The 13086-nt window shown below is 36.1% G+C and overlaps 1 protein-coding gene across 4 annotated transcripts; it reads left to right on the top strand.

Moving 5' to 3' along the window:
• The first annotated feature begins 343 nt into the window (after positions 1-343).
• LOC119639978 (defective chorion-1 protein, FC125 isoform-like) lies at positions 344-4812 on the top strand. Of its 4 annotated transcripts, XM_038037734.1 has the most exons (3): positions 344-2800; positions 3407-3519; positions 4115-4812. In XM_038037734.1, the coding sequence occupies exons 1-3, from the start codon at positions 431-433 to the stop codon at positions 4728-4730; spliced, it is 3099 nt and encodes a 1032-aa protein (XP_037893662.1). In that variant the 5' UTR covers positions 344-430; the 3' UTR covers positions 4731-4812. The 4 variants fall into 4 exon arrangements, with proteins under 4 accessions (XP_037893662.1, XP_037893665.1, XP_037893663.1 ...); XM_038037737.1 differs by lacking the exon at positions 3407-3519 and having other exon boundaries at positions 345-2800; positions 4115-4200; XM_038037735.1 differs by lacking the exons at positions 3407-3519; positions 4115-4812 and adding an exon at positions 3293-3380 and having other exon boundaries at positions 345-2800.
• The last annotated feature ends 8274 nt before the right edge of the window (positions 4813-13086 follow it).

Genomic DNA, 13086 nt, shown 5'->3' with positions numbered 1-13086 from the left:
AGGTATATGAGTAATATAAGTTTACGGGACTCTTTCCCATCATAGAGCTTATTAGATGGTTTTGCCCTTAAAATTAATTTCAATATTGAGCTCTGGAGATCGCAAAATAATCCAATCAACTGACGATTAATACAATAAAGGAGTAGCTCAACTTGTTTACCATCATTGGATATCAATCGATGTTTCTTTTATTGTTGAAAACAATAAAATGTAGCAAAAACAACAATTAAACTAATACATCGCTGATATGTGCAAGAGAAAAATTAAAGCTATGTAGGTTTTTGCTAACCTTCACGTTAATATTACTTTTGAAAAGTTTAGCATATTTTTTATTTTGCAGAAATCTATTTGTGTCACACTTTTGAACGTTTTTCATTTAGTAATAGACGGCACTTGGTGTAGTCATAAGCTTAATTAATAAAATTAAATAATGGGATTGTTACAAGTTTGCGTGTACGTGTTATTAATAATACATTTATCAAGGACCCAGGAGCCTGCAAACCATTACGACGTGTCTGTTCAGCGTTTCGTACGACAAAATCCAGACTTTTTTCAAGATCTAATGGCTCAATTTCAGCGTATGAACGATCAAGTAACTCAACAATGGGTTCCAGCTTTGAGTCAAATTAGTGAGGGATTTCAACAGGGAGCACCTTTGCTCCAGCAAATGCCGCTGCTTGGTCAGTCTCTAGCTGAAAGTATTCTAAGTAGTTCGGATTCTTTGTTAGGGGCATTTAGTAGATCAAACGGTGATGAAGATGATGGTGAAACTGGCATTCAGCAAACACCAGCGTCGCAAAAAGACAAGGAACAGAGTGAAGGACGACAGCAACCCAAACAACCATTGGATGTGATTTGGGGCACACCTTTATTGGGATTGCAGAGTTTTATGCAAAATCCGCCTCCACCTTTCAACTATAATCCTTTTATTCCAGCTTGGCCCAATCAAAGGCAGCAAGCATCCGCTTCTGAAATGTCCGAAGTTCGAGTTAAGCCCGACATTGTCGACCCAACTTATAGATTTAGTCGCAAAACGACGCGAGCTAACAAGCCAGGAGATATGCAAAACTATCCATTTTCTAACGCGGAAATATTAAAAAAAAATATGCCTTTACTATGGCTTCATCTCACTAAATCAAAATCGGTGAATTCTAACAAACCCAAGGATAAAGAAACACAGGCGAAATTGTCTACCGTTGAAGACGAACTTGTTTTGGAATTAAAATACCTACAAAAAGTTGTCAAATTAGCTAACCAAGCGAAGCGGCTTAAGCCTTATGGCACTAGTGCGAGTATTTCCAAAGCCCTATCTCTGAGTGACATTTCCGTTTATAAAATAACAATGGGGGACATTGAAAAAGCTTTGAAAGACGAGGATGTTCTGACTATTTTGCACACATTAAATCAATATCGTCACACCATACCCAACAAGCGTCAAATTTCATCAAATGATCTTCTACAGATGCTTTCCGCAGAAGATTTAATGAAAATTATTAGTCACAACTCCCGGATGTCGCCTAAAGTTGAAAACAATTGGATGAAAGGCGAAGAAGCCTTAAAGTCAAATGAATTGGAAATGAGTACCCATAATATCGATAATATGAAGTATTTGGTAAACGAAGGTGCTATTGGAAAATCTATGTCAATGTTGCACAATCCCGCGCTCAGTTATTGGCCCGGTCTTCAACCAATAGAGCGACAGCCTACTGTAAATCCGTCTCCATTTCCCACCCAATGGCCGCCATCTCAACTTAAACAATTCACCCAAACAGTAGTGTTTCCACCACAATACCGGATGGGACGAGCTTTGACTCAACTTCCACAACAAAGCTCGAGACAAGTGATGCAATCGCTACACATGTTTGAACCCAAACTGCGACAACAACAACAGGACATACAACAGCTGACACCTGTAGTTAATACACCCGGCGAACTTGAGCAACGACATTGGAGGAACAGAGCTATGATGCAGTTACCTCAACAATCTTTGCCAACAAGTGATCCCGTCCTGAGACAAATGCAGAACGATTTTCCCGTAGTGTCACAACCATCCCAACAACAATTAGCTGAGATTAAAAGAATTGACACCATAAATCCGCAGCATAAACCTAAAAAAAACCCTATTTCAGCAGAGCTTGATTCTAATAGAACAGGCATGGAACCACAACTTCCCAATGAAGACGATTTGACGAACGAAAGACCTGACACCATAAATCCACAGCATAAACCTAAGAAAAACCCAACTCCACCAGAGCTTGATTCGAATAGAACAGGCGTAAAAACACAATCTCCCAATCAAGGCAATCTGAAGAAAAACGAACAAAAAATCAACCATGCAGGCCATCGTAAGAAGATGCCCGAAAATACCCGGCATAGCAGTAACCTGTACGGAACAGCTTATGACAATTATGATTTCTTATACTATCCTCAAGTTTATACGAAACTACAACACACAAATAACAACAAATTAGACCGAATCCCTTGCCCAATAGTTGTTAACAACTATTACGGCGACTGCTCTACAACGCCCACAAACAACTTAAATACTCTAGCAACTAGCCATAGCGGCAACAACAATGATCCCGCTTCACATCTCTCCACTACGACTCTATGTACTGAAACTAACACTGATAGCTACAACGATTTTCCTGTGACTGCCGCCTCTGCGCTTTTCGGCCCTACTCGTTCCAATATTAATAATTTGGTCACGCAGCGTACTCACATTAATGCCAGTCCCTATAAAATGGCCATCGGAGATGACGAAATATTTAAAATGCTTCAAGAAAATAAAGCTTTGCCGGTAAGTCCATCGTCCTCTTCTAGAACGCAATTGTAACCCGCCCCTACACATAAGTAAAAAAGAAAATTTCCAAGTTCCTTGTGATTTATTACTTTGGGAAACCTTCTGAAATAACTTCATTTAATTTTTTATTAATGTCAACAAAACTCCAGCCCACCAACAATCTTACGCTAACGGTTGTTTACTTCACAGCCTAACAAGCCCTTAGTAGCAAAAGTTGTCTATTTAGCTATCGCCAACTTTGTTGTGTATTTAGCCTTGGGAAATTTTGTAAGCCAACTTTTATCCATGCTCAGTGCTATAATCAACAGTACGTTGCCTACTTAACTTTTGATAGCCTAGTGACCCCTAAGTTATTTTAAGAAAGACTTAGTCCACTTAATTACCACTTAATTAGCAACAAATAATAAAACACATTACTTACTTACTCTTAGAAAACCTAAAAGCCAGCTAAGTACATCTCAGTGATTAATTCTTTTCTTCTTTACCTAGAAAAATTTGAAAAAAGTGAATTATTTCGACAATGGAACCTAAACAAAATTTTCCAAATTAATTAATCACATCATGCTTTAAATGCATCGTTATTAACAGGTGACGTTTTTATAGAATTCAATGATGATAACTGCTACTCATACGCAGAGACAGCAACATTCAATGCCTGAAAGGGATAAGCAGCAAGGACAACAAAACATTTCTTTTTCAAATAAACAGGAAACCAGGTTAGATACGCAAAACCTTCAATATTTTAATGATATAGTAATGTATAAGAAGCCAGAAGCGAAATATAGCAAACGTAGTAAAAGAAACGCTAATTATTACACTTTCGAGACCATAGATGAGCACTCATTAAACGAGCTTAGGAAAGTATATAAAAATAATTTAAAAGAAGTCACTTTGAACCCTAATGAAAATCCAACTGAGACATTGATGCGGTATGATGCCGAATCAATACGTGAGGCCTTGGAAACCGTTAACGCACATCCGGAACCGATCCAAGTAATTCATGAGCCACAAGAAACTGTGGAAGTAAACAAGCCCCAGCATCTACTAAGCAAAGCTAAAATAAAGTGTAGAGAAGCGAATGGGAAAGCGAAGAACGAAATGAAAGCTTCCTCAGAAAAATAAAAAATGCCGTTTCTTTTGCTAAATTTTAATTAAGCTTTGATTTCATTTAGTTTAAGATAAGTTTTATTTGTTTAATCTAATAGTCGTTGTAGTCAAATGTGCATTACATGATATTTACATCAATACACTTTTCTTTCTTTTCCAAATATTCATGCAAATCAACATCGCAAAATCGCTACGTTATAACAGCCATAACCATCCACCTATATCATCGCCGTCATTACCATCAACCTCATCCGATGCTGGATTTAAACCCGAGACACCCGAAGAACGGACGTTTACTCATTTTAGTCCTTTTCTAATGAAACCATTCATCGGTTTACCGCCCATCAAACATCATAACGATCCTTGGCTGCATAAACCATACAATTTGCATAAACCGATCTTCCATAAACTCACTACAAGTCATTTTTCACCTTTAAAACGTTTTAAAAGATCAACAACCTCTTCCACTTCTTCTCATATAAATGTGTTAACACCCGATTTACTGAAACGTTTATTAACACTGAATATGAATTTTGAAAAAAGATTTCCAATTTTATACAAGGTACTAATGGGTCACTACACAAACGACAAATATACTGAATTAACAATAACGCCACCAATTGTCGTTGGGAACATGTCGAATCCGAATCTAGTTGAGAAGGAAAAATCCGGGACTAAAGAAAGTGAGGAGGTTCTCTTATTATTACAAAAATTAAAAAAAAAAAATTTTTCAAATCTCCTAAGACAAGAAGGACAAAGTGATCAAAAAACTTCGACTCAAAATTTGGATAATTTGTTTATTTGGGATCAGGACTTCTAGCTACTCTTGAAATTTTATATAAACCTAAAACGTAAAAAGTCATTACATTGTAGTGAAAATGATTTCATCATTAATCAAATAAAGAAGTAAAACGCACTCTCCAAATATCTGATTAAAAATATGTGGATTGAATTGCATTAAAGTCTCTCTAAAAATATAGATTCTACATTTGCATAAGTAAAGCGATTAGTAGTATTTGTTCGCTGCTTAAAACTACCGACTATAACCTCAAAATTCTTCTAGGACAATTGATTTGGCCTAGAGTGTTTTCTATCGTTCGTATTGGGTTGAGTCGGTGTAAAGATTGCGCGGAGAATATATGATAAATGTGGTTTCAATTATCTAGGAGAAGCTAGAAAGATGAACAGAGACGTAAAATGTATATCACGATACCAGTCTATACATATATATATAAAGTGAATACACTTTGGATCCATCTCGTTAACGCTACATATAATACAACGGGTTTCTACTTACTTGTTTATCTCTGCATCTATTCGGTATTTTTTTTTCTTTTTTTTTCTTGATGTGCTAAGATGTGTTAAGGATAAATAGACTGGGGCTATTAACAAATAACAAAAAATATATTTTCTCTGGCAGCAATAAAGATGATAGGCTTTTATTTCAGGATTATTTTTGTTTTATTGATAACCCGATGATGTTGTTCTCTCTAAGATTTTGTAAAACTGCGACTACATGAAACAAAAAGTTTATTTATGACTTTGTAGATTTAGAAAGGGATGTTAACAGTTTTAATAAAGTTAGCTACCTTAGATTTGGTAGACGCTATTATAGATATTGAAAATCTCATATGTTTGTCGGGTGTCGGTTAGCCGGAGCTCTATTAAGCTAGTTGATAGGTGTGTTTGGTAGTTAAATTCGAATTTCCTTCGTAACCTTATACTTAGCATGGGGAAAAAAGCAAAACATATTAAATTCGGATTAGCTATGAGGGTTGCGATGATCACTAAGCAAGAAAAACAAATGTAACTGTATAGGTTAATCCTAGGGGAGACCATCCCTGACCGATGATGATACTGTCAAAATCATATCAAACCAATCGAATATTAGGGAACACCGAACATTGCGGAAAGGATTGATTCAGTTCAGCACTTTGCCTTATTTCAAAAATGGGCAGAACTTTTAAGTAGGCCTGTTATTTTCCTAGTGACTTTAATACGCTAATGAATTTGTATCAGCGTTGTAATTGAATTTCTTTTCGTGCTTCAATGACCCTTAAAAAGCTGTTACTTTCTGATTGTCTCAAGCGCATTTAACATGTTCCCGGCGTGCGAGTAATACATGCTTAATTTTTGTTTCCCTTTATAATACATCTTATGTGCATTCCAAAGAACTTCTTGCTTTTCGGAATTTTGAAATGTCGTGGTATTTTCAGCCATTTCCATCCATGCGAACTTACACATGTGCAAGCCGCGAACAAGTAAAAGGTATCACTATTGTTACAGTTGTGTATTAAGCCAACAAGCTCAACTCAAAAAACTTTAAAAGTAATTATAGGAACGACATCAAAAAGAAAAAACAAACGGCACTAAAAGAACAAGTTAAAACGTTATGGTCGGGCAAAGCCGACCATTGTAGTTCTTACATCACTTCGCAATCTTTTTTTAAATAGAGCGTTATTATTATCAGTTGAATGAGCAATCCGTACCGATCTATTCTGCTCGCCTTTGCCCCTAATCGTTCAGTTTTAGGCTTCTTATCAACCATGCCACTTTCTTTGGAACGGAGCACCACACCATCTCGAGTGTTATAAAATGCCAAACACTCAGCACACTGACACTGCAGATGGTCTCATATTCACGTAGAATGTGATAGGACGTCGCAGTCATCCTGTGACAGAATCTCCATGCATCGGTATCGGAGATACCAATGTTATTCAGATCATACCTGAGGGAATTATGAGCAGTATAGAAACCAGTGACCAAACGAAGTCGCTCCTTTTTAGTTCCAGTAGTTTGTGTACTATACCGGAGGATCGTATGAATCTTTCTGCATGCCGTTGTCTTGCACAGTGCTTTCCGGAGCCCATTGCGATACCATACCATATTAATATGGCTTCTTGCAAAACCGCGTGATGATCCCATCCTATTGAGCTTCAACAGGGACCAAGTTGCAGGACGTAAATTCAGTAGCAAAATAGCTGACCAGGCTTACAGACTGATATTAATCGATTTAGAAAATACTTGTAAATCAATAGATATAAAAAATAATGGATCAAGTCGATATCGGTCTTGTATATACCCACAAAAATATAATATTCTTTTGTACCACAAGTGATTTGGAGGTTAAAGAGGCTGCATAATAAAAATGACTTTATCAAGGAATTGTGGGCAATGTGTAGCATTGACAGTGGGTAAATTTTTACAGATTTTTGAAAAGATACTGACGCAAACCCGTTCAGTTGAAAATTTAATTAACTTCGAATATCTTGATAGGCAAAGGGCAGCGTACCAAATAGAAGCAACTAAAGTAATACTTATTCCATATTTATTATTATTTTTGATTAATTTAGGCACAGAAATAAATTCTAAGACTAAAGTCCTAAAGCACTAGCATCTAAGGTTATCGGCTTTATTGAAAAGCTTTACGGTATTTGAGATTTTAAGCCGCGCCATTGAGTTGTTGTTGTTAGTCGAGGTCCCTTGCCTTACTCGGCCACTTGGGCGGATATTTCATATTTGAAAAGTCGAAAAGTTAAGAAATTTGTACCATTAAACAAGTTAATGGTAATTCGATATGTTAAGATTGTATTTATCACGTTCTTGAATGTATACGAAGTTCGATTATATTTAGCATTTAAGTAGGAGACACAAGCAATTTTGAAGAATCGCTCGAAATAGGCAAAATGCATCGCATTCTCACAGAAATATATACGTCAAGCAAAAATTTTGATCTCGAAAATTCTTGTCTGATAGATGCCACTTGACATTTGCCAACTTGGGATGCAATATTCGTACACAATCGAAAAGATGGTCAGTCAATTGTTCTAACACATTTGTGAAACTGCGACCAGAGTACAGGTAGCGAAGTTGTGGCTCAAATGCCGTTAACGCTAAATGTTAAACATACTTTGTCTATATAAAGTAAGCGTAGAGATGGTGCTGTGATGCCATGAAAGCCGGATCATTTGCTAGGCATTATATACACTAAAAATAGTGAATTTGAAAATCATTTGATGATTTGAAGATTTGATGGATCACCTCATCAAAGCTATTGCCAAAACAAAAACATTGATTGAATCCAATACTATTAGTGATAGAATTAAAGCTGGCAACGTTGGGAATTCCATCTGGCCCAGCAGACATTTTTTGTTCCGAGTTTTTAGCGCGCTTCTTATGTCAGAGCGTGTGACAAATTCATAATTGTCATCCATTGCTCGCTAACTCATTAGCCGTAGTATCTGCGCCGAAACTGGTTAAGGGAATGAGCTCGCTTAAAAGGAAGACGGAATTCCTAACAATGTCTTCATAATTTGACTGTATAGGAGACATGTCACTATTATGGATGCGTTCAAAATGCTCCGCCAATATATTTACTTTGCCTATGTTGTCATATATAAGGGTATTGTTAGGAACTATAATGTCTGATGCTTCGTAGCCTTTACGCATATTTGGTCCTCTTTTTATCCTTCTGCATACATTAATGTCCATCACTATATTTCCTGTATACATTTTGAAGTAGTTCTGTTCGTGAGTATTGATAGATTCTTTTATGTTTCTGATAACTGCTTTTAAAGTAACGTACCTCTCCGGATCTGCAGTATCCTTTTTCGCATGAATGTAACGTAGAATACGTGGGCGTAGGTTCTTCGGACCTCTGTTACTAATTCGCACTTTTTTGATTGACAAGTCCATTGCTTCTTTAAATGCTGTGTTCATGTGATTAATGTCTTGGTCTATTTCTGCATTGTTTGCGAGCAAGTGATTTAGACTGTGATTGGATTTCTTGCAGTTCATAGTGTTGCAGTCATAGACAGTTTTAGGAGTCTGGCTTCTAAAATCGTGCGACTTCTACTGTTTTTCGGTCAGCGTTACAATCTAGAGTTTTAAGATCCTACTACTATGAAAGAAATATCAAAACGAACGTTGACTGGAAATTGATCGGGAGCTATCCCAAATATGTGAATAGAAAATTTCCAAAAACCTATGCCTCTCTGACAATCCCGGCACAAATATATTTAAAGAACAGTTAACTTATGCTTGTGAACCCATTTCTAGATAACCTGGTATAGCGTTTTTATACATTTTACTATTCTGTCCGTTCTTCACCAGGAATACGTTTTCTAATGCAAATAAACGCACAAGTGAACGACCGCATGATCAAACATAATTTATCACAAAACCAGATATGTTATTTCTCCCTTTCACTCTGTTAACTCTTTTACAGATTCAATGTCTCAGACAGTTTATACTTTTATTGTATATTAGAACGAGACGGGAATAGTTCTAAGAATTTTGTAATGCCCCACTGCCGGGTAGTATGTCATTTAAAGTCATCGAAAGAAAATCCAATAAACGCTTCGGTTACTTACATATGTTGTTTTTTAAACATCCCAGCAAATTTTCAGTTCTTAATTTGCTGAATAACGGAAGAAGAAGAACTTACTTACACTCTTATAGGACAATGTCGTAATTTGTTTACTTGATTTCAAGTGAAATTACGGAAATGATAAAAATTAATGAAATCACATTTATTTTATAAACTTGGTATGCAATCAATCAAACTGTCCTTTATAACAAGTTCAACTGTGTTCTTTCAACTGTGTTTTTATATTCATTACAATGTTGAACGACATGAGCGAAGAGATATACCATTCGGTATTGAAGATAGCGAACCATATGCAAAAACATTTGTTTCTGCAATAATTTCGCGAATGTTTTTGTTAAGCAAAGTTGATACACTTTTTGTGCAATATATATAAAAACTAGAGAACAACAAAGTAAAAGTACCTCAGTTAAGTTTATTAGCTTGATGTGTATGTGAACAAAAAAAAAAAAAGGCAACAAACAGCAGTGCATTGAATTTAAATGCACATAACATTGTCATACGGGCTTGATGTACGAGGAAATAAAATTGAACAAAAGCTGGCACATTGGGATACTTGTTGTTTCCGGTGGTGCGCCATAAAAAACGCCTTAAAAGTCTTTATAAAAGACAACAAAATTATAACAACCAAAGAAATAGTATATAAAAAAATGGAAAATGTAAAATACAAAAAAAAAAGTCTACATAATTATAAAATTATTCAACTCATATGTCCGCATGCTATCCGTAGCAGTCCATTTAAAAATTATGGTTCCAGCTTAATAACACTAGTTAATAAGATTTTTGTTACAAAGATTGTGAATACTGTTTTCATTTAAATCATGAGCACTAAATTCAAAATTTATCTTAGTTGTTACTTATTGCCTCAGCTCTCCTTCGACAGATCAGTCCCTATTTATCAAAATTATTGAGTGGCCTGCGTATTGGTTAAGTTGCCGTGGTTAAGTTTTGCTTTTCTATATAAGTAATTTTTAAATGTAATCTTAAAATACTCAAGGGCATACACGGCAGTCATTGCAGAAAATCATCTCTAGCAAACGAGGTTTTAGGAATGTAGAAAGTGTCTCGTATGTGATTATTTCCGATTCTGACTCCCTGAGAGTTTCTGTTTTGTGTTCATTAAAAACAAGAAATGGGTGTGGAGCAGAATTTCTCCCTCGTTGAAAAATGCTGCCTTTTTAATAAAATAATGCCGTAGTAAGCCCTATTACGCAATCTATAGCGTGGAATACCAGCGGATGAAAGGGGATTTTTCTATTTTAGACGGTGATGTGTTACTTCGTCGGCAGTTCCATCCAGAGGAAGGAACCAGAAAGTCATCTTCTTCTTCTCTATATTTTCATACGGTCTGATTGGCGTTACCAATCGGTAATTTTTCTCATCTTCTTTCGTTCGACAGTACAGTATTGAGCAATGCGTATTGCGACTTGAAGCCTGCTACCTTTAACTAATAACAATCACTGCAGAATAAAAAAGTGAGGCAACTTATAACAAACTAACTATACTTAATTAATACGAAGGTATGATAATACATATATATACACATATAGTGAAATATAGACAAAATAATGGCCTTAATGCGTGCTTTTGCAAACCTTTTTTACTACACTTGGAAAGAGTTGACCCTGAAATCACAAAGACGAAATCGTATTTCTGTTGTCAAAACACCACTACTCACTACCAAGTCAAGAAACGCTGCTTGCATCATTCTCCTGACAAGCTTTTAAAAGAATCGCGTCGTACGTTTTTGGTTGGTCTCACGACAGAAAGAGAAAGGAAGCTTGATGTTTGCAACTGGACGAACTGAACTTGGAATGGAATGGAATGCTGATGAAACGAAAAAGTTCACAACCATTTTTGAAGAGATTAGTAAGGAGTGACGAAAAGAGCATCATGTACAAAAATAATGGACGAAAAAGCTAGTGCTTTAAGGCGTTGTAGTTGGGATCGCAATGGAATCATACGTTATGAGTTGCTCACATACTCACGTATGATCGAATGATTCATGCACACTTTCTCTTATCAACATGCCACCAAATGCAGAGGTGAGAGAAAACGTTCGAAATATTGATCGATAGGAAAGGCCTCACCTTTCTTTGTGGCAATACTAGAACGGACGCATGCCTAATAACTCAACAAAAGGTAAGAGAATTTAGCTGGGAACTTTTGACAGATCCCCCATACAGCCCAGACTTTGTCTGTCTGATTATTAAGCTCTCTGCGGAAGTTTTCTTTAAGAGGTAAAGCTGACTTCAGAGAAATTCTGTTAAAATTACTTGCTTCAGTTTTTATCAAGCGCGTTGCAGTAATAGCATAAAGATTTTAATTTGTTTAGTCTAATAAGTCTCAACCAAAACATACAAAACAATATTGCAGTGAAAAATGTCAAGAACATTTGTCCGTATCTATCAAAGAGGTCCCCAAGACATTAGAACAATGAAGACGACAGTAGCTGATTTTTTTATTACGCTTAACAACTCGTTGATTGCGTTAAAGATATGGCGCTAATAGTTAAAAATAGATGTGACAATACGTTAGTTTAGAACAGTATTATCGTTGTGAGCTATTATTCTAAATTCCTCACAACTTTGCCAAAACTTTGAATAAAATTGTGAGTTGCAATAGCTGATATGGATTATAAGTTACAGCTTTTGACACTTTGCGGACTTATTCGTGGTCTGCAGGTATAAGAGTTTAGTTTATTATAGGTGCGTTTGTGAAGCAGCCGAATACATCAGAGACTCACTAGGCTTCTTTTCTTCATTCCTTCTGCTTCATGATTGACGCCGTGCTACGCGCATCTCCTAAGGGTGTGAAGTTATATTTAAATATAACTAGCAAAGACACAAACTAAAATTTTTTACAGAGCTCTGTAAACCCGTTAACAGAATTCTGTTAAACGAAGTCTCGGAGGGATTTAACTCAAAATACAAGTAAAATAGAAGTTTTCGCAAATTTTTTTGCAAATTCTTATAAACAAAACATGACTTTATGTAAATTAACTAATATTCGAAACCAAAACTTTTTTACACTATGCCATAAATGAGGTTGATAAAGCGAAAGTTTACGGAGCTGTGACCAAACCATGTCCCTTGAAAAAATGAAACCAGCACAGAGTGAATCCTCTATTAATAGCCTTTCCAACGGTGTCCGGGTTGTATTAAGTTTTGCCCCAAAAAGTTTTTTATGGGTCTTTGAAAATTACCATACTTAACATAATGCGGGCTAACATATAAGCAAACTTTAAAATGTCGCTGTGGGCAAACCATGCCCTTTGAAAAAATGAAACTAGCACAGAATGAATCCTCTATTAATAGCCTTTCCAACGGTGTGCAGGTTATATTAAGTTTTGCCCACAGAGTCTTTTTATGGGACTTTGAAAATTTCCATACTTAACATATTGCGGGCTAACATATAAGCAAACTTTAAAAGACCAGTGTGGGCTGCACTTAGCTGGAAAGCCTTTTTTAGCTGAATGTAGCGTTGCACATAGCTGAAAATGCCATTTTTGTTGAATGCAGCGCTGCACTTAGCCGAACACAACGTTTTGTGCTGAGCGCTGCATTCAGCAAAAATGGCATTTTCAGCTATGTGCAGCGCTACATTCAGCTAAAAAAGACTTTCCAGCTAAGTGCAGCCCACACTGGTCTTTTAAACTTTGCTTATATGTTAGCCTATATTATGTTAATTTTCAAAGTTCTATAAAAAAATTCTTGAGGCAAAACTTAATATAACCTGCACACCGTTGGAAAGGCTATTAATAGAGGATTAATTCTGTCCTAGTTTCATT

This window comes from Glossina fuscipes, unplaced genomic scaffold (genome assembly GCF_014805625.2).
Source record: "Glossina fuscipes isolate IAEA_lab_2018 unplaced genomic scaffold, Yale_Gfus_2 114, whole genome shotgun sequence".
In the NCBI taxonomy this organism is placed as follows: Eukaryota; Metazoa; Arthropoda; class Insecta; order Diptera; family Glossinidae; genus Glossina; species Glossina fuscipes.
The sequence above is the reverse complement of the archived record's forward strand: the minus strand, read 5'-3'. Positions and strand labels throughout refer to the sequence as shown.

Coding starts and splice junctions, on each gene's coding strand:
- LOC119639978 (XM_038037734.1), top strand. CDS start 431: ATGGGATTGTTACAAGTTTGCGTGTACGTGTTATTAATAATACATTTA. Junction 2,801..3,406: donor AAGAAAATAAAGCTTTGCCG/GTAAGTCCATCG, acceptor ACGTTTTTATAG/AATTCAATGATGATAACTGC. Junction 3,520..4,114: donor TCAAATAAACAGGAAACCAG/GTTAGATACGCA, acceptor ACGTTATAACAG/CCATAACCATCCACCTATAT.